The 21,727-nt window shown below is 38.1% G+C and overlaps 1 protein-coding gene across 6 annotated transcripts in view; it reads right to left on the bottom strand.

The window, feature by feature from the left end:
• The window catches only part of WDFY4 (WDFY family member 4), a 128,167-nt gene that overhangs the window by 88,494 nt on the left and 17,946 nt on the right, over positions 1–21,727 (bottom strand). For all 6 annotated transcript variants that reach the window (XM_072340679.1, XM_072340678.1, XM_072340677.1 and 3 more), the window contains 11 exons: positions 18,793–18,907; positions 18,116–18,219; positions 16,685–16,822; positions 15,927–16,116; positions 14,860–15,049; positions 14,153–14,313; positions 13,387–13,839; positions 11,764–11,868; positions 10,918–11,108; positions 7,966–8,576; positions 5,236–5,329 (listed from right to left, as the gene is read on the bottom strand). In XM_072340679.1, coding sequence (XP_072196780.1) covers positions 5,236–5,329; positions 7,966–8,576; positions 10,918–11,108; positions 11,764–11,868; positions 13,387–13,839; positions 14,153–14,313; positions 14,860–15,049; positions 15,927–16,116; positions 16,685–16,822; positions 18,116–18,219; positions 18,793–18,907 — 2,352 coding nt within the window. The remainder of the gene's footprint in view (positions 1–5,235; positions 5,330–7,965; positions 8,577–10,917; positions 11,109–11,763; positions 11,869–13,386; positions 13,840–14,152; positions 14,314–14,859; positions 15,050–15,926; positions 16,117–16,684; positions 16,823–18,115; positions 18,220–18,792; positions 18,908–21,727) is intronic.

The raw sequence follows: 21,727 nt of genomic DNA, 5'->3' as shown, positions 1-21,727 counted from the left end.
CTGGAAGAAGGACCTGAGGTCAGTGACCAGGAACTAAAACCATACATGACAAGTGAACTTGTTTTTGCAATTTGAATCTCTGAGCTCAGAAATCTAGCCCCTGAAAAGAACCCTTAAAGCCAGAGTCTCACGTGCAATATATGGCTGTTCTGTAAAACTGCACGCCTGAACAGGCTGGATATATCCACATCTGAGTAACTGCTCGGCTATCTGCAGTTAAGCTCTCCTGTCACACCACTGTAGTAGCAAAAGGATGACAGAAACCACCTCTCATGCAAAAGAGGGAAACACCTAGGGCAGGTTATTAGACATTAGTTTCAACACCAAAACTCAGAACGTGGGGAGTCACACTGACATGATCTGCTCTGTGTTCTGAAAGAACTGTTGGTTAAAGAAAACAGAATATAGCAAAGCCCTTAAATACTTGCTAATTTTGCTTAACTGATGTTTTACTTCTTTGCTGCTTCTTAATGGTCTTAAAGCACCTGAATTTTCATGAATTCTCTTAAGAACAATTTGCTTCCACTTAAGAATGAAGCCTAACCCCGACCAAACTAGCTTCTCTCAAAAGTAACTTTAAAAAACAAAGAAGAATGGTGGTGACAGGCACAGAGATAATAATATTTGGGTTTGATTATATAACTCAAGTGAACAGAAACTTCAATGAATTTTGAACAAACAAGCATAAGAGTAAAGTGTAATCCAGCTCTTTTGTATAAAGGCCCAATTTGGAGAGCTAAAAATAAATACAGGACAGATAAAACGTATACAGGAAAGTTATCTGTAAGAGTACCCAGCAACGAAAAGCCTTAGCCTTAATTGCAACACCTAGGCAATAAAACTTGTACTTGCATTTTCATAAAGACAACTGGTATTTATACCTGAGATTTTTTCAGAAAAATCTTTTCTCCTATCTAAGAGCATTCATTCCTAGGGAAACAAGTTCCAGCGTGCTTCCAAATAAATCAGAACAAACTTCTTCAAAAGAGAGGAACTTATTCCTAACTGTGAGTATCAAAACCTCACAATCTTTTTGGACATTTAATTGTTATTTCACACCACCTTTTCACTGGATGAAAAAAAGCCTCTGGGTACATAAGACCAGGAGAACACAAATAAAGAAATGTACAGGTCTTGGCTAAGTGAAAATACTGGTTTACTCCAAAATAAATCCAATAAAACCACAATGACACAGAAAAATATTGAACATTTTCATCAAGCTTAGCAGCTTTGTCAATACTGGCACTGCCTTGTTTTGAATAAAATGTGCTGTTTCCAAGGATGTTAGTTCCAGTAAAATGAGATTTTAGTGGAAATAGTAGTGATGGACAGAAAATAAGGCTGTTTCTATACACATAAATTGATTTTCCTAACACATACTACCTGCACCATGAATCAAGATATTGAAGGTGCAATTAGAATGCAGTTGGGCTCGCAGCTCTATTTCAGATTAGAGTTAAAAGGCCAAAATGTCAACTAGCAATTTGCCCAGATTGTTTAAGTAGTTCCCAGATTCTTGCTCCTAAGAACCTATAGTTTCAAAATTTGGTATTTGATTTTAAATCACTGTTACTCCATTTCATAATGATTATGTGATGTGGAAGATAATTAAGAACTTTGAACCTTTAGTGATGAGGATTAATTTCATAAGGTTTTTCAATTTTCTTATGTTTAAAAATGATATTTTAATAATTGAGCGTGCAATTGGAAAACGAAAATAAGTTTCAAATTCAGAGCACATCTCACTTGAAAAGCTACCAGCCCTTCACAGAAAATTATAATTAATTTTCTAATATAGATTGCCTGGCAATTACCTGGCAAAGAAATCAAGGCATCAAAAGTAATGTTTTCAAAAACTCAGGGTTTTATATCATGCTTTCAAAAGAAAAAGTGAACATCCATGAGTTTAAAAACCATTGACCGTAGTTTGGTTCTACTTCTGAAATATCAGTTGTGCATTTTACTCTTTAAAATATGCATTAACACACACACACACACACACAAAACACTCAAAAATTAGTCATAGCTGAAATCCCAGAAGCACAGTTCCCAGCCACAAGCACGTTCCCATTCTATTACAAAAAATCTGCTGTTTATTCTCACCCACTGGTCTTAACAAAGTTTACTTTGCTAACAGTTTGTATAACTTAGCTTTACAAACTTACTGTATGACTGGTGCTCACGCAGTTCCCACAGATAAACAGGAAAAAGAAGCACTATGAACTACATACTACTGCATACATGAACTACTTCTACTTTTCCAGAAGGTTGGATCTAACTGGGTCCATCTTAACTATACCACATAAGTTCTCTCTGTCACAATTTAATCTTCCATCTTGGTAGAACTCACAAGAGAAGTGACAGAACTTTCCCTCTTTGAATACCAGGTTTGCTATATATATATATATTTATTTATATATATATTTATATATATATATATATATATATCACCAGGATTTGACCATTTGTAGTTAGACAACAAAACCTTTTTGTAGTATTAGGAATTCCTTTGTTAATTCTGGTACTTAGTTTTTTGAAGCATACAATGATGCCATCATTAGGCAGTGAATAAGCAGCACAATAAAGAAAGAATCTTCTATGCAATCAAACTACAGGCAGTTTAATGGGAACTGGCAAATGAGTCCCATACAAGAATATGACCAATAACCTCTAAACAACATCTACGAACTCAAAGACTGTCTCTTAGGAATTTAAAGGCTCCTAAGCAAGGTTTCATATCCATATGACATTTAAATGATCTTATCATATTTAGAAATTGCTGCAATATCTGTTCTCAACTTCTAATTTCCTTTTGGATGGTCAGAAGAAATGGTTGATCTGCAACACAATCTGCTTTACTTTCAATTATTTCTTCTATGCCAACATACTCAGTGTCGCTTTAGCCCATTATTGCTTGGGTCCAAAAAAGGCCACCCATCAGCAGCAACTTCGGCAGGATATGGATATTATTTCTGAGGATCAGAATCAAAGCAAGTTACTTTTATTGAGTTCTATTAACATTTCTCTAAAAGCAGGGCTTTCTCATCGCCATTCTGCTGAAAGCAAAAGCTTTACACTTGACCTGGCCCTATTCTGATTATTTTTCAGGGTGACACTTTAAAGATTTATCATAGCACTAAAAACAAGCTGTAAGACATGAGCTATACTCTCCTATACTCTCTGTTATTCACCATTGCTCCTTAAAAATACATGCTATTTGACTCACAATTAAGCTCAGTGCAAGAAGCCTCCCCAGATTTTTTTAAAAGAAAACCTTCATTAAAAAAGCTCTATCCACAAAGAAATTTCTTCATCTCTCAAAACTATCAAACTAAGAGGAAAAAAAGAAATAGCACCATATTTGTTACAGAGGAAAACCCAAGGGAAAATACTTCAGTTACTACTTAGCAGCTCCTCCTTCACTAAGTCACTTAGTTCCACTTGTTTCCATCAGATCTTGCCTGACTTGCATTTTCCCAGAAGGACTCATTTCACAAGTGTTCATGCAGTGGCATACGTTAAAAGTAAGGGTATTTAAGCTTAGCGTTTTGTGTCACTTCCTGGTAGCATCATCCAGTTGTCCAAACAGCAAGACACAAGGTTCCATTCATTCAGTATCTTTAGACAGAATCAGTCACCAAAACATGCGGGTACAACTTCCTCCATCCTTTTCTGTGGTTCATTTGATGAACAGAATTTCAAGATGTGTTAAACTCTATCAAGTCTATTGAGCGTAAGAGTAATCCCACTCCACCCAAATCAATTCTATTCACAACAGCAACACTGAATAAGCACTATCAGTAAGAATTTCTTACTAGCTAAGAAAAAAAAAAAAAGAGGGAAAAATGAACACATTTAAATACAAGATTAAAATTGCTTGAATTCGTGCTCTTGACTTTCATATTCTTAAGAACACTGCCATCTACTGAGGGTCTCACAAGCACTCACAGCTTAACCACAGAGCCAGCTCTGATGCACATCCTTAATAGCACTCTCTCATCCAATTAACCATCCTACTTGTTTTCCAGAAATTAATTATTGCAATTATCAAAATTTCAAAGCTGATCCCTTGGTCCTGTTACACAGACCTGAGGTGTGCCAGCAGTTAGTTACAATCACACCTTGCATAGCTCTGGATGAACATTCTGGTTTTATTTCAGTCTCTCTGCTTATACATTACCTATTCAAATAGTTAAGATGAGACACAAGAATGTAATGTAGGCAAGTTACTTATTCCAATTCCCTACGCATATGGGAGGGCGTGACAAAGCAAAGGGGAGTCTAAGTTACACTATAAGTTTATGGATCAAAAGGATCAGATTGTTTGGGCTGCTGGATATAGCAACATTTCAACAATTGTCAGTGGGCTAGTTCAGTTCATTCTTTGCTACCATTCATCTGATTTTATTAAAGATACCAAAGCCCAGCTTATTCAGGAGAGAGCACTTGAAATAGAAACAAAGATGGCCATCCGTACTTAAGTAGCTCCTGTGCCTTGGTACATAGAATATGTATAGTGCACCTACAAGCATCTGTGTTCTTTTATTACTGTGAGGAACCATGATGCAGTTCCTGGTCATTGACACACCATTAAGTGAGGGCAGTGGCAGAAATGTTCACACATGCAATTTAGGCAATTAAACAGAGCTTTTAATATTTAACTAATTAATACTTATTTGAAAGGGAAAACTAATTTTTGTCAGTTAGTGGCTCTTCAACCAACCACCATGCTTATTTTGAAAAGGAACTTAAGAGGCCAGAGACACACTATTTAAAACAGCTTCACCATTATATCAGAAACAAAATTCAAAGTAACATTCACCTGCCCCATTCCCATCTCTCTGCCTGAGTGTTATTCCTATTTCCTTCATTTTTTCCACTCAAACCCTGAGGAAATTAATGATCTCACTTCAGAAAGTGGAATTATTCTCTTCCCACCTCATTCCTTGGGTATGACTCCACCATTCTATAGTAAAAATGAAACTAACATCTTACTCCTGCCTTTGCAGTATCCTGGAACCCAGACCAACACACTGCATCAGATAGGTGTATGAGTGCTAGTCAAATCAATAACCATGAATTTTTAATTGATCTGGTCTGACACAGTGGAATTCTGTGCTGCTATTGCCAGAACTCCATGGTAAATTCTACTCTTTACTAACATGGAAATATTAATTAAATCTCAAAAACGAAGCTAGGGAAGAGTAGCAGACAACCTATATGGCTCAGACTCACCTGAGAGTGTCCCTCTTTGTACAACTTAGGCAGCAGCCTCACCATAACACAGACAGCACCTGGATTTACAATAACACAGTCCCTCATTTCCCACCTGCAAGAAAACATATAAGACTTAACTTTACAATTAACAGCAGCAAAGAGGATTTTTATCCAATGTTCCAGCAGATTACAGCATTAAAACTGCCTGGTAGTAACAAGGCTCAGGCTCAGCATTCTTAGCAGTAACTACTCTGGGCACCACAGGTTCAGCAGGATCAGAGAATTATTTCTGGGTGCACCTCTGAATTGGAGTTATGATGCACTCCACCAGAAACACGTGCCCCAAATAGATTTTGAGGGAAGGGAAGACAACAGGTAACAGATAAAAATGGGAAAGAAAAAAAAAAAAGTGTTACAATGTGCTTTATGGGTAGTATAAGGAGTTTAAGTAAAAGAGCAACATTGAAATTTTGGACAAGAGACATAAAGGAGGATAAAAGTTCATTATTAACACCTTGTATTCTAAACGTCTCAGAACAACAAGTACCATGTAACACTGCCACACAGCGGCAAAAAACTCCTACTGCAGCCTCAAGAAACTACTTCAAAAGCAGTAGCTCATTTGCTACATTTTCTGCCCCCTGTAGCAAATTTATTTTCAGCTTAAGCTTGCTGTAATCAAACTGATTTCCCAAAGCCTGCAATTTATCCATCTCCGACACTAAAATAAATTGCCAGGCAGCATGTACAGTTCTAACAAACAACTTCCCTAAAGATTTGATCATTGACGAAATACAGTTACCCCAGAATCCCATCATCACTTTCAAATATGAATTTTATTTCTGATATGCCACGTAGAAAATGTAAAACATGACCTGTCAAATCATAAACTTCAGAAGACAAGACAGTAAGATCATTCTTCCAAAAAAAAAAAATATATATATATATAATTAAATAGTTAAGTCTTTATCATAGCTTTGTTACTTTTGAACACTGCCTGGTAGGCTTAGCGCTATTTTGGGCTCTTGAACACAGAACAAATGAGTAAAATCCAGAGCCAGACCAGTACCAAACTCATCCCATCAGCAACCATTCCCTCAAGAATGTCAAATCAATGTATCATGCAGGTCTCATCTCTGTGGTTTTCTGAGATGCCTTCATTTGCTGACTTGTCTCAGTAGAAAAGCTGTCTCCACATACCATCACCTCAATACTATAAATATCGCAGCCTCAGAGTTATCCAATCAGCCTAGTGACCCAACCAACTATTCCCTTTACCCCATCACTACTGCTGCTTGGATCCCAAATACACTCTATTTCTTGCCATTACCTAAAAGTCAGACAAGATGGCCTGGGGACAAAATGAAAAGATACAAAAGATCTAAAGAGACATTAGCACAGTTAATGAACCCAACAGCAGCTGCAGCAACCATTCTGCTGGGGTGGGCATGAGAAACAGCTTCCCTCCCAAAGTGTGGTCAGCCTTACTAACATGGCTTGTAGCAAGCAGTCTCAAATCATCATGATTAAAAGGAAAAACAGAAGGTGGTTCAAACATTAACACAAGAGCAGGAACACAGAGGGTCATTTTTCAGATGGGAATGAAAGGGTGAATTCCCCCATTACCCAGCAGCCTGTTGCCTCACTGACCACAGAACAGTGTAAGGGGGTATGAATATTACCCAGTATAAATGCCAGTTTTCCCCATGTCTGACACATCACATCCTTATCCCCCTCTTCAGGGCATGTTAAATCCATGTCACAGGACAGGGTATCGCAGTCCTACAACACTGACTGCACTCAAGTTCCTCCTTTCAATTTGCATAGCTCCCTGCTGAAAGTTTCATGAGGAAGTGAGTGGAGTACAGCTAGGAGGAAGCTGCTTTAGGGGAAATACAGGCTTGCAGGAACTCTGAGAATGTTGTTTTATTTAAAAAAGAAATACTACTGGAGAAGTATACATGCTGTACATCATGAAAATTGACAGTCTGCCAGAATACCTTTGACCTTGTTTGTATGTAGTGACAAGCAAGCGACAGTTTAAAACAAAGGTTGAAGGAATTACCCATTACAAACATTGAACTTTTTTTTTTTTTTTTTTTTTTTTTTTAAAACCTGGAGCTCCAATCGGAAACATTATTGAGAAAAGGACTGCAGACACAGAAAGAGGCGTAAGACCTCAAAAAAATTATAGAACATAAACAATTCAGGAATGATTCATAGCTGAAAGCTACACTGATTTCTGGTATAGCCTTTCCTTATTTTTCATTTTTCTCTATGCTGTACAAGTAGATGATTCAGCACAAGCACAGGGGGACACACCTGGGTACATATAAATAGGAGGGCATTTAAAACTATTTTAAAACTTTATCAGATGACTGGAAACATCTTTCCATGTCATTAAAAAAGCCAAAAACAATTGGGGAATGTTCAAACATTAAATGCTAGCTTCTTCAAGCCTCAACAACCCTTTTCTCAGAATCCAGTCCTGCTCACGCACTGCATATGATAGAACCTTCAGCACTAAATGCATAACTCTCAGCCTCTTGTATCCGACTGCTCCACTAAACATTAATGCTTACCACTATTTAAACCTTTCAAAAAGATATGATTTCTGATGACCTGGAATTTGGGACTGTATGAATAAATAGTTTGTTCTAGGGAAATTTTGCCACATCTTGTCCTTTAACTATCGTATAAAAGGCAGATACTAGTCTTATTATATTGCCCATATAAATCAGAACTTACTTCTCTTCAGAGTTTCCCCATAAGCAGTAAGCAGAGGCACATAATTCACTGACTGGTCTCTTGGAAAAAACAGGACGTTCCCCTTGAGCTTGAGTTCCTTCCTGGTCATCTCTTGATTCCTCACCCATCTCTGACCTTATTTCCTTGAAGTAATTCTCCAGATGGAGGGTTCCTTTGACCATACGATCAAGAAAACTCAGAACCCATATGCAATTCTTCAGCCATGCTGGGAAAGGTTCTGAAGAATAGAAAGCTGCATCCAAGAATTCTGCAAACGTCCTTGTCTTCTCAAGACTCAGGGGGATGTGCCATTCTCTTTGCATCCAGAAGCAGCCAAGTGACCCAAGATCCTCTGCCATCTTTTCAAAGAGGCCATTCTTCTGAAAGAAGCTGCTGTTTACAGGGTCCAAGTGCAGAGCTGCCGTTATCCCCTGAAGTGTACGGAAGACAAGCTCCAATATGCAATTCTGTCCAACTGCTGCCCAAAGCCCACATGGAGGATCCTGCAAGGCACCTTCCATGTCTGAGAGAAGAGACAGGAGTCCATTGAATCCGCTGCAAGTTCTGAAAGCTGAATGACTTTTGGGACTGCTCAGAATTCTTAAGAGTGACTATAAACATTGGGGAAAAAAAAGGAAACAAAAGAACAACTTAAAATAAAGGGCTAATATGTAGAATATTTTTAAATCACTTTTTTTTTTGTGAAATTCTTTCAATGAAACTTTACTATCAACAACAAAAAAAAAAATTGGTTAAAGCAAGGTCATAAGTACGTAGCCTCTCTCCTTTTACCTTTCCCCATGTACCTATAAAGTCAAGTGACTAAGATCAGAACACATTCTCAAGAGAAAACCCACATGCAAACCTGTGAGGTAGGGAATAGTGCTCATAGAAATAAAGCAACAAAAGCAAATTTCCTGCATTGTATATCCTAGATAATTTGGCTGGAGGTATTGTTTCACACCTTTGCTTATTCTCTGACCAATCTTTTCAAACTTTCACCAGCAACCTTGAGATTGAAAAAAAAAAAAAAAAAAAAAGCCCTGAAGTCAGGTCCAAAGCCAAATATGTCCACAGGTTTTCTATTTTCACAGAGCTTAAAATCAGGTTATAAGTTAAGTGTCACTTGACAATATTACACAAATATAAAAACCAATGTATTCCACCTGTAAATTTTTGATACCACAGGTTTGCCATTGGGAAACAAGCCTAGTAAAGTCATGAAGAGCTAAAGCAGTGGAAGTACAGTCAGTGGGGAAAAAACAAAAAACAAAACAACAACAACAAAAAAATAGGTTGTTGGGAAACAGTCTACTGTAATCTAATGTAACCTATCCCAGGTTTTTTTTGGATGTTCCAGTATTTGTTTTGCAAAGATGATGCCCTTTCAGGCACCAAAGATGTTCCAAATGCCAGGCTGCATCTTTTCACATAGAATGAGTTCATTTTAAATGTATTTTTTGCCTACAGATATCCAATGAAAGTGACTCACTTCACAATCTGCTGAAGAGGAGCAGTTCTGACAAATGTATGTCTCTGTAACAGCATCTATGACTATGAGAAAATGTTTCTAGAACTAGAGGGGGAAGAAAAACACCATTACTGCCATTCAATTTTGTATGATAATGTATCAAACCAGGCAGAGAATTCCAAACAGGGAGTAAATTTAATAACTCAGAGTTGAAGTTATCAGGATGGCTTTAACACATTTCAGAGAAGGTCAACAGTAACCACATTTCCTCCAGTTCTAACTCAGTTAGAATTTAATCGCCTATGAGTTAGTATTCCTCTGTCTTGAACCTATAAAACTGATGTCTGTTGGAAACCCCCTAACTCAGTTAACGTTAACAGAATTTATTTCACATTCCATTATTTGTTATTCCTCATAATTGTCTACGTGCCACACTGGAATACGGCACTCCTAATTACATTTGTGCTCAGCCTTTAACAGCTAAATATATATTAGCAAATCAATCTGAATTTGTGTATAATGCAATCACAGTCCCAATAGATGCAGATAATAAATTCATTTGCTTACATTATGTTTTAATACAGTTATCATTTGTCAGAATTAGACACCAAAGCTGCATTTATTTTCATATTAGTTTAGACTCTGTACTCAACTTCTGCATAAATATTGTTGTTTACTGTTTCATATCAAAGCTATAAAAACAAAGATGCTACAAAGTTTAGAGTAACACAGTATTTTTTTATTTAAATCACAAAAGCTGCTCTACTGTGCTGAAAGGTGAATTGCATTCACACTTAATAAAGAAAGTAAACCCTGACTTAGCTTCATGCTAATACACCACTGCTTTTCAGTTTGCTGTTCAAGAACTAAACCAAATTTAAACGTGATTTTTTTTCCTCTTCTTCAGTTGCTAACGGATCAAAGATTATACACACAATAGAGGCCACAAATAGTTCTAACTTCCCCCTCCAAACATTCTCTTTTCCACCAACTTTCCTGTTTGTTTGTTTTTTTCCCTGGCACTGGTGTACCCAAAAGATTATCAAAATCAGGACAGAAAAACTAAAACCTTGGAAACACATAAGAATCAAGCTGTTCTCATGCCTGCCTACCCTGTCCCCCGTATTATTCCTCTACCTCCTCTCACATCCTCTCCCCACATCTCCATTTCATTCACATTAGATTGTCCTTTCTGTCACATTACACAGTTCCACCTACAACTGTGCCCTAACATTTGTCACCTCTGTTTCTCTGCCCTGCATTTCTAATTAAGTCTTCAAAATACTTCAGTCTGATACTGAGTGAAAGTGCTGACCATACATACACACCCTGATAAAAAAGAGAGGAACAGATCTAGCAGAGCCAAAAACTAGTTCACAGCTTTTTCCTCTCCTGCATTAAGGATGAGATTAAAAGCAATTTGCCACAAGCCAAGCAGTTTCCAAGAAAACAACAAGCAACTTGGAAGCCATGTGAATTACCTTAAGCAGATCTAGTTTCAGATGTAGTTCCCCTTGAGTAGAAGAACAAAGAGCTCCAATAACAATGCTCATATATTCTTCATAGTTAATGACTGATAGCTGCTCCAAGATGCTGAGAGTAGCACCCCTGTAGCACTCATCATCCAAAAATATCTTGATATATGGCACCATTCCATAGTCCTTTAAAACAACTGGGGACAAGTAAGGTATCATTTGTTACTTAAACTATACTTTACTTGTAGTTCTCAAATGCATATTTTCAGTGTATGGTGCCACATTTCTACACATACAGAAGAGAGTCAAGAAAGAAGAGAGAGTTACACTGAAGGGCACAAACTGAAGAGCACAACAATTAGAAATAAAATTAAAAGGATGATAATGGTCTCTAATAAATAGAAATGGTAGTTCAACAAAATAATAATGCATGAAATTATGCCTAATTAGTTTTTAGATTAAACATTCCTCCAGTTTATGAAGGAGACTTGTTTGTAAGAATACATTCACACCATTCATGTTGAATGTACTGAGCAGATTCCAGTATTCAGAAGATCCTTTCCACTACTGTCTTACTCTTTTCCATTAGAATCCCCACACAAATCTTTCCCAACTATACCAGTGCTGTATTGTATCTAAAGGGAAACTAAAAAATGAAGGGAACAGACTCTCTAGTAGGGTCTGTCATGATAGGACAAGGGGAAATAGTTCCTGACTAAAAAGAGGGGAGATTTAAAGCAACACCTCTCACTGAAGCACAAAAGACAGAAAGTTTGTTCGTGCTTCTTAAGAGGCAACATGACCACTTATCATAAAGTATCACAAAGGTAATGCAGTCGTATCATTTCTTACCAGTGTTTCTCACACATCCCACAGTAAGGGCAGCCACCATCTTCAGCATTACAGCATTTAATTCCTTATCAGTGCCTTCTTCCAGACCAGGCAAAGAGGTTCCAGCTATCAGAGCATTGTTAACAACAAAAATTATACAAGATTTAGTTAGCTGTAGCTAAAGTATCATAAGAAGAAGAAAACCAATCCTCCAGCAAATTCTAGCTCTATCTTAAATACTACTTACAGGCAAGCAACAAAACACAGACATGGCAGTGTGTAATGACCAGAATGTAATCTGAGATTGGGAAACACAGGTCTGACTCTATGCACTGCATCTCACACTACTTGCATAACTACAGAAAATACTGGTAATAGTTGTGTTTCTACTTCCCATTTATAAAGCTGATGTAGTCATCTTTTTGGTGAAACCTAGCAGGTACACATATGAACAAAACAATGTTGTAACTTCTGAAGTGTAAATTGGTAAAATATTGTAGCAACAGAGTAATTAAGTATATAAACTAAAAGTGGAAAACAAGAACTCCACCTTCATGCATGTTCAAAGGCAAACACTTCCTCAGACAGCATAAGGTAAATTGTTACATCTAAACACCCTGAAGTTTGCAGATTAAATTTCTGGAAACCAAGAGAGGGAAGCAGTGACCTCTTCACACTGTGTTCTCATCTGCCCCTCTTTACTCAGTTACTCATTCTGTACAATTTACATCCCCAAGCAATCTAAGGCAGTAACATACAACTGATAAATGCAAGATAAATGCCACAGTTCTTGGCAACTTATCTTGATGTTCCTTATTTAAGAGCTCTCAAAATACTAGTTCTCTGAAATCAAGAACACAAATCTGTTTCCGTACAGTTAACATAACCCACACACTAGAACTGGTGCTGCAATTCCTATTCAATTTATTGCTTAAAATAAATGCATAAAAATAATTCAATTTTGCTTGCTACATTAGAAGTTAAATCTAGTACTTCGGGTTTCTTTTTAACTAAATAACAATCATACTAAAATTTAAATGAATTTCCCAGTTCATACAGCACAAAACGTTATCATGCTTTATATAAATTAGCAGTTAAAAAAAAACTTTCAGATATGCAAGTGCACACCATAAATCAGCTATACTCAACAGTTACCACACCTGGACTCTTACGTTCCTGTCAGATAACCATATAGGAGACAACTATAGCAGATGACAATGGCAGGCAGTAATTATGATTAACATATGGCCAAAATTGAAGAAACCACCTTCCATAACCAATCCTCCCAACTAAGCGTTGTTTTCAGAGGAACTAAGTACTGTGCAAAAGTTTCAATACTTGTAAGTTATTGTCAGTTATAGAAGTGTGGGATGAACCATACCCTCCAGAGTAATCAATTGCACATAAGAACAGTATATGAACTCCTTAGACCAGTGCACAGAATGATATATAGTTAAGACTTCAGAGGGCACCTTAGTAGGGCTTAGCATGACAGAAACAACCCCAATTCAAAATTGGGCCACTCAGCTTCCAGACAAATCTAGCTACTCGGTACATAAAATGTATAAATTGATAGCAGAAAGATGCATTCATTCCTATTAGTATGCCTGCTTCCACAGTCATCATGAACTAGTTAAGTTGTACCTGACTTCCTTAGGATTTTGGCTTGCTTCCTTAGAAGTGCCAGCAGTAGACCTAGTAGCCCAGAGTCCCGGAATATGTCACTGAAGAGCATATCCTTCTTGGTAATGCTGAGAAGACACCGGAGAGCTGTCAAAGTGCAGAAAGGCACTATATTTTCCTTTATCAAGCACTGAACCTTCTTCAGAATTTCATGGGGGATGTAGCACAGGTCCAAAACAATTGACTCTACCAGTCCGAAGAACTGGATCTGGACTGGATGTGGTTTGAAATGGATTATATCAATAAACTGGTTGATAGGTTGCAGTGTCCATTCCAGAAGGAAGAAGTTCACTGTGTCCCAGGCCCATATGGTACCAATTGCTCCTAAGACTGTTCCACACAGGTGCTGATCATTACTTTTCTGAAAAATGGACTGCAAGACCTGAAACGCCTGGAGGTTTTTGACTGTCATTCCTGCAAGACAAACAGGTGAGATAGCCTTTTTTGTGTGTGTTCTGTTTTTAAGCATCAGTGCTACTTAAGTACTGCAACTACAGACTACAGTGCTTAATCACATCTGAGACCAGAAACAAGATTCACAGACACACATCCTCAACCTAAAACCAGTATAGCTGACAATCAGTTCATTTTGGTGTAGGTAACATTCAGGCTTCTGTAATGTTAAGCACATAGATCAGTGGATGTTATCTCATATGCCATCTAGGACATGCAGCAAACAAAGTTTTGTTTTACAACCCACCTACATTACCACACATAGATACTGTACCAGAAGACCGTGTCCATTCATAATCAAACTGAGGTAATTGCGGATGTATAATATTGCCCGAAACTTTCAGTTCAGTTTTCCCACAGGTTGTAAGGCAAGTCAGCATGTCCAGAACCTCATTCAGATAGGAATCTCCTTCATTTTGCTGCAACCCCTCACATCTGGCAACAAAAGTTGGGACAGTCATATATTCATGCCTTAGTAACACTAACTTTTTTGGATAAATCACTCAGGCACTGAACACACATTTTCCCCTCATTTATTTTGTCATCTTTTTGCTTTGTTTAGCCATCCTAGAAACAGTAACTTCACACCTTGGTGGATTTTTATTTTCTGCACAGCAAGATCGGTTTTTTTTCCCCAGCTGATTGTATTCCTGAATTAAGAGCCCATCCTAACTGAAACAAGTGTCCTAGATCTCTTCTAATGCTAGTAAATGATGAATAACCTTTGTCATGTGTTCAATAAGTCCCTACCCAACTTATGGATTAACTTGAAACCATAACAAAAATTAACTGTATCAGAAATTGTAAACTACTTCCCCTCCTAAAATGGCAATGAAAAAATCCAGCAGCAGAGCCTTTGTTACTAGTTTTGCATCCACACAGGATTACATATGTAACTAACATTTAAGAACAAACCACCATGCATTCTGAAAATGAAGTACTACCACCTCCTAGAAACCTACAGAACATCTCTGTACTTACCTTAGTAAAACTTTTAGCAGGAGTTGGTAGCCATCATTATTTTCAAACTCTGTTAATAAAGCTGATGATACAGGATAGGAGTCTTTCACAAAGCACAAGACAATACTAACAGCTTGACATGCATCACAAGCAGGTAGCGTATCAGCCAGTTTGAAGAGATTCTGAACAGCTATTTTAATGCAGTCCACAGCTGTGGGGCAGAAAAATCAGCTGTTTAAGAACTGATAGTCAAATAAGTCCAAAGTTATTGATAAAAATGGAACAACAAACAAGTTTGTAAAGTTTTCCCAATAGAAGAGATGACTTAGCTCTTAACAGAAAAAAAAAAAACAAACAACAGAACATTAAGCTTACCTCCAGGCTAAATGCAGAACATGTCTGTTCTTAAAGCACACATGCATCTCTTTGCTTCACCTAGAGAAGCTCACTCCAAAGAACATAAACATGTAGCCCACCCACCCAAATTCACATTCTGTGAATTCAGCTGACTCAGTAGAAGATAAGTGGGATGCAGTCATATTTGACACATATTAAGTCAGTCACATCCTGTGAGGAACTCACAGACGAATTTTCTGTTTAATGAGGCATATGTATTGAGGCATATGTATTTTGCTCTGAGCAACAAAGACTAGTCTTTCTTGTCTAATCTGATGGACAGTTCTTCCAGGATAGCTTCCAAACTACTAAACCATTTAGTACTTAAAACTATTATTCCTCAATCTCTCAATTTAAAATGTTGACAAGCCTCATACATTGAGTCGCATTACTTAAAAATAAATAAATACAAACCATAATTATATCTTGTGCTAGTCTACATTAGTGAGATGGACCCTTGCCAGAAGTTTTCTTTATGTGTACATAGGAAAAATCCCCAGTTTCCAGATGTTTGTAAGCACTAAATAATGTTCTTGCCCAAAAAATCAAAAGCCTGTACTTTGCAGTTGACTGAGTACCAAATTTTGTTTCTACTATGTAGAAACAAAAAATCTACCCAGGAGATTGGTTTCTTGAGAATTCATTCTCAGGGAAACCACAAGGAAAGGAGAAGCCAAATTACAAAACCATACCTTGTAAGTACAGGATGCTGTTTTTGGTCTGAGCCTTTGAAATTGTTCGTAGCACACGGCCTGTGGGTACTTTCCATGAATGGCTACACTGGTCCCAGAGGGAAGCGGCTGCTATAATTAATGATTGAAGCTTATCAGCTGCCAGAAGTTCCTCTACACCTTGTTCCTCTCTGTACATATTAAGCATTATCTGGAAAGAAGAAAAACAGCTAGAATAAACACCTTTATAAATGCTTGAGAAATGAAGGCCAGCACTATCTCACAGTCATACACAAGCACTGAAAAACAAAACAGCACAAAATTCTGGGACAGGTCATGCATAGCTTACAGGGAAACCACAGCACCATAGTATTGAAGCCCTCCCAAGCATCTGAACAAGGGTACTGTGAAATGAGAACTGAGTATTGTGAACCAGGTCTGAGAAACAAATCTAAACCACTGGTTGGTCCATCCATTAGCAGTTTTGGAGAAGTCATGCAGGGGATGAATGGGGAAATTTAAAAATTAAAAAACAGAACACCACGGTTCTTATACAGGTACCAGAAGGTACAGTGAACACTTCTAGAAGGATATTCTGGAATTTTCCCCAGTTTTTGTTACTTTTCTATTAAACAAAACAAGATATTACTGCATAATCTCAGATTATTTAATAATTTTCCATCCCTTCTTTGGTCATTTGAGTTACCACCAGCTCCAATCCCAAACCTGCATGAATATATGGGTACTCAGGGGAAGTAGCTCCCAGGAGGGTATCTCACCTCAACAAGCATCTCCTGAGTTTCATCTTCATTTGTCTCTCCATCACTGTTTTTTTCCAGAGGAAAAGTAAAGAAAAGGTACAGGCACTGCAATAGAGCAGCTGGAAGTCCCGATCCAATGATGTTCCACGTTGTTCTCTATGTTAGGAAAATAAAAGTCATCCCCTCCTGTTGCCAGCTGTGCTTTCCTCATTCCCACACACTAAGAGTATCCATGAAAGCTTAATCAGCTACTTGAGAATTTTATTCTTAAGGAAGATCATCGCAATCATACCACAGCTCTACAGACTTGCCTAGGAGAAGAGAACTCACTAATCATGCATAGCTGTTCCCAAGACTTACCAACCACCCCAGCTGAATTACAGCTTTGACAAATACCATACTCTGTGTAAGGGGATCTGTAGTTGATAAAGCATGCAACCTGCACACTAACAACTAAAATAGTAGTATGATCTGGGACAGGGCTTCCTTCATCATTAGTTCAAAGGAGATACCCTGTAGCTATAGAAGCCTAAAAGGACAGCAATATGAATTCTTCATTCTATCCTTGACTCAGCATAGAGGCAATTCTGCTATAATTCCTTTATTTTTGTAACTTACCGAATAGCTGTACAAACAGTTCTTATTATCCCTTTTATAAATGTAAGGCAACGATTCTCTGCAGTATTTCTCAGCATTTAGTTTCTTTTTACTTCCACTAATGACTCTGCACAACTTAGAGAAGTGGTATCCCAGGATGCCCGTTTGGCATGCAATAATCAAAATAAAAATCAGCAGCAAACTAAAGAAAAGAGCTGGGTTTGTGATATGAAGTTTTGTGAGAGTCTATACTACAAAAAATAGCAACATTTAATATCTGAAAAGCACAAATCTCATTAGAAACTTCCCACTGTGTCTAACTATAGAGTTCCTTTTATGACACGGACTAAGCCTACTAGAATAATGCATCTGAAAAAGGAGACAAACTGCACAGCTCAATATGGGGGCAAACATACCCTTCACACCCCCCCTACCATGCTGTAGTGCTGGTAGCAGTCTGCATTGAGAGCAGCTGTACAGACTGACATACTCTGAAGTGCTTGAAAATGACAATCCAACCACTGTGCTATCAGACAAACAGATCCTTACCAGTTATCTGCCTGCTACATAAGTTGAAGCAAAAGAAAAAGTTAAGAATCAGAGGAACACTAGAGAAAACAAATGCCTTTCTTATTTTGCTCATCAGGCATCTGAAAGCGCAGAGCACTTACTTCCTTCTTTTAGAAAAGCCTCAGCTATAAACCATGTCACATGTTCTCTCTGACTGTGTACCTGAGGCATGCTGATGCACAAAGCTTTAGGAACAACACAAACATTATAAGCTCTATACATTTCACTGCTGGGGCAAAAAACCAAAACAACAAAATAATCCCCTGTAGTGATTTCTCTTACCAAGTCAGCCCGTGAGAGCAGATACACTGATTTCAGGAGCAAATGGCCATCTTCTACTTCCCCTTTCTTCCGTAGCAAATGCTCCAAAGCCAGCCGAGCTTCCTCTGTTTGTACAAAAACATTGAACTTTTAATTCCTTAATGAAAGGTGAAAATATTGCACTGATCTTTTCTTAAGAGATCTGACAAATTATATAAAATTGCATTAGCAAGAGTCCATTGAGGTGGATGAAAATACATTAAACGGTTTTGATCCAACATCGGGCTCAGGCCAGTTTATGTAAAGTGCTTTTCATAAACTGATGAGCTTCACTGCAAATACCATCTCAGTTGATTAGGCTGGCCAGCTGGCTGGCACAAAGAGCGCACAACAGCCACAAGGAAAGCCATATAGGGCTAGCAGAACTTTTTCCATTAAAGAAAGCTCTTTGGAATATTAAGTGTAGCCTACTCATTTACTACACAGCAAGTTCCAAAATACGGTCAGCATGGCATACAAAGCCAGATCTTCAGCACAGTCATACAAAACCAGTGCTAGCTGACATCTAATAGGAGATCTGGCTTCCTACACCTAGCATTTTCTGTCTTTTTTTCTTTCCCTTTACTAAGTGTACCACGCAGCATAAATGACAGGCAGATGACAGCAAACTCCCAGTGGATGTGCTACAAGATCATTACCTGCAGATTTGCCATTGAGCGTCCTCTTAATCTCCTTTGTCAGAAGCTTAGAAACCTCACTGGCTAGCAGCTGAATGCTGGGGAATACAATTACTCCAGCAGACTCTTCCCAGGCCTGAAATCCAAGTTTGAAAAACAGTTAAAATGTTTCTGATAGAGCATGTCTTTGATGGATTGCAAAGTACCAATAAATACGCATGAAACTGACATTCCCCCCATAAATTTCCAGTGTTGTTTGTCAAATGCTTCTGAATGGACTGGTAGATGCACTAACACTACAAATACAGCAGTCTACCTGGAACTAATGTTTGAATTCTGTAATAAATCTGCCAGACAGTATTTACTTTATTTTCCTCAATGGATACAATCACAACTGTGTAAATGTCTGTCATGCGCCTGTGCCAATAATTATTTGTATCAAAAAGCATGATAGTGCTTTTCCAAGTTGTTTGTTCCTCCTTGTTCTGCTGAGGGCAGACGGCAGAAAAACTGTTTCATTTCTACACAAGCAAACTGTAAACAGAGAACGACTCAGGCAATAAGACAAGCACTTTCATTTCACTTAATTAGAGTTTCACTTAATTGTCTTCTCAGAAAGGGCCTCTTCTTGGGAGGCTACATGAGAGTGAAATGCAGCTGCACAGTGTCCCTAGTAATTCATTTTAAACAAGCCCAGAACGTTATTCAGTCAAAGGTTCACAGCAGTGCTACTTACAGATCAGGCCACAAGCATTTCAATTTAATTCTACGGGTGATCATCCTGTGAGTCAGACACTAATCCCTAAAATATGGTCTCCTCAAAAAGCATATTAGTCTTTGAACATATAAAGATCTGTATCTCAAAGAAAATCAACACAACTCCATTCCAGAGTGTCTGCCCCCAGAAGAAAATGAAGTAATGTGATGTCAACCTAATCTGTTCTCTCTTCCTCTTAAGCCTGGCTGTTTTGTAGATGTCTAAGATTCTGCCACAAGCTCCTTGTCTGCTCTTACCATCTGTCCTTCCTACTCACAGACTGGAGAAACAGGCAGCAAAGTACAAATTCCCAACTGTTTTACGGAGCATTACGTTAGAATTGCCTATGCTGAACAACAAACTGTTTCAGTGTTAAGGAGGATGACATTTCCCTCTGAAGTTTGAGCAGAGCTTAATGGAGAAATGCTAAGCTGAAAGCCATCCACGTAATAGAACATTCTAATGCTTTCTGAGGCACCAGGAGGGAAGATGCAAAGGTCATATTAAAATGCATCCCAGCCTACTCCTAGATAGCTGACATTTTTCTCTTTTCCTTCTGCTTGAAGAAGTGCTGGTGGCTAATGAGCCTCCATATCTCAGTTGGCTCCTAGTTAGCGCCCTCCCTCTACACCCAGTAAAATCCAAACCTCTCAGACAGTGATGCATTAGCATTATAACAGATACAGCTTGAACAAAGACGCTCTTCCCAGGCCAAATCAGCTACTCAGCACAAAGCAGGAAGCTCTTACAAGAAGGGAGTAAAGGTCATAAGGGAAAGGACATGATGAGGCATACATCTGGTCCTAAGTGCCTACAAAGCATCTCAAAGCTCTTCTGATAAATTTGAGAAAAGGGAAGGTGAAGAATCCCTCTCTTAGAACACAAGAGAAAAGTGTTAGGCTAACAAGAAACATTCATTTTTAATACATTTTGTAACCATAATATCCTTTAGAAATTTAAAATAATTACTGTGCTTCAGCAAATTTACAAATTCCTTCAATTTGCAATACATTGTATATGCTTAGGAAAGGGGGAGTGGGCAGTTTGGAGAGACTATATTACAAAGGAAAGCTATCTTAATTGGGATCAATTTATATCTTGAAAGCATTAAGGTTGCTTCCCACATAGCTTCAAGAGAAGGAAGGAAAGGAATTCTGAGAACAGCCCTAGGAAAAACAGAATAATTACATCCTAATCCAAATGAAAAAGTAGCACCTCATTGTCTCAGAGAGCTAGCAATTCAATCTGAAGTAAGCTATTTAAAAAGTAGATCCATGAAATAAGACAGAAAACTTTAAAGTCAGGACTGATAATGTTACAGAGCACTATCTGAAGACTGTGAGGAGGACACTGACCATTTCAAAGGCCATAATTCTGGGAGCTCAAAAAGCTGCAGTGAGCTCACAAGAGAGCCAAGTCTGTCCATGCACTTGTAGTGCCACATGCAGGGAGAGAGACTGAGATTCATTTTCAGAGGCAGGAGAGTGCACACACACACACGCACACACACAGTTCTACTGTCCAGATCCAGCTCTTGGTTTAGGAGGGACATAGTTCTATGCAAACAAATTCAGAAGATGAAGTTGTGAAAAGTGGAAGTGTTACTCATTATACAAAACACATGTAGAACGATTCAGATTAAATGAAAAGGCCACTTCTGAGACTCCAGGCAACGTACTCCCTGACTCTTCAGACCCTTCAGTTCCTTCTGTCTTCACTACCCTGGATCCTGGCAAGTTTGCATTCATATGTACGAGAGTCTTTACAGTAGCCCCTACCAGATACTACCAGCAACTCAGTCTGCAATGAATTTGTTTGCAACATGCTGACAACAAAGGCTTGCCTCATTCAGTACTGTTAACTGACATCAGCCCCTATAGCATTTTCAAAACCCTAAACCACACCAAGATTTACAAGCTTCACAGGTTTATTTCACTCAGCTGTGTGAAGAATGCTCTCCACTATTTGGAAGTTATTTTCTTCTTTGCAACAATGGACAGCAAAGATTTCATAGGACTGAGCACAGCGATTTACCATCACACACGCTTCAATACATTCTTTGTAGTAGCGTCTCTTTTGTGTCTCACAGTGCTCTCACATATACAGTTACCAAGTCTAACAACATTTTTTCCTCATTTGCTCATTACTTTTTTTGGAAATCTGGCTCAGATACACAGGTAATGGATAGATCTGAGTTTG

The sequence above is a fragment of the Excalfactoria chinensis genome, chromosome 6 (genome assembly GCF_039878825.1).
Source record: "Excalfactoria chinensis isolate bCotChi1 chromosome 6, bCotChi1.hap2, whole genome shotgun sequence".
NCBI lineage: Eukaryota > Metazoa > Chordata > Aves > Galliformes > Phasianidae > Excalfactoria > Excalfactoria chinensis.
This window is presented reverse-complemented; position numbering and strand designations above follow the sequence as displayed.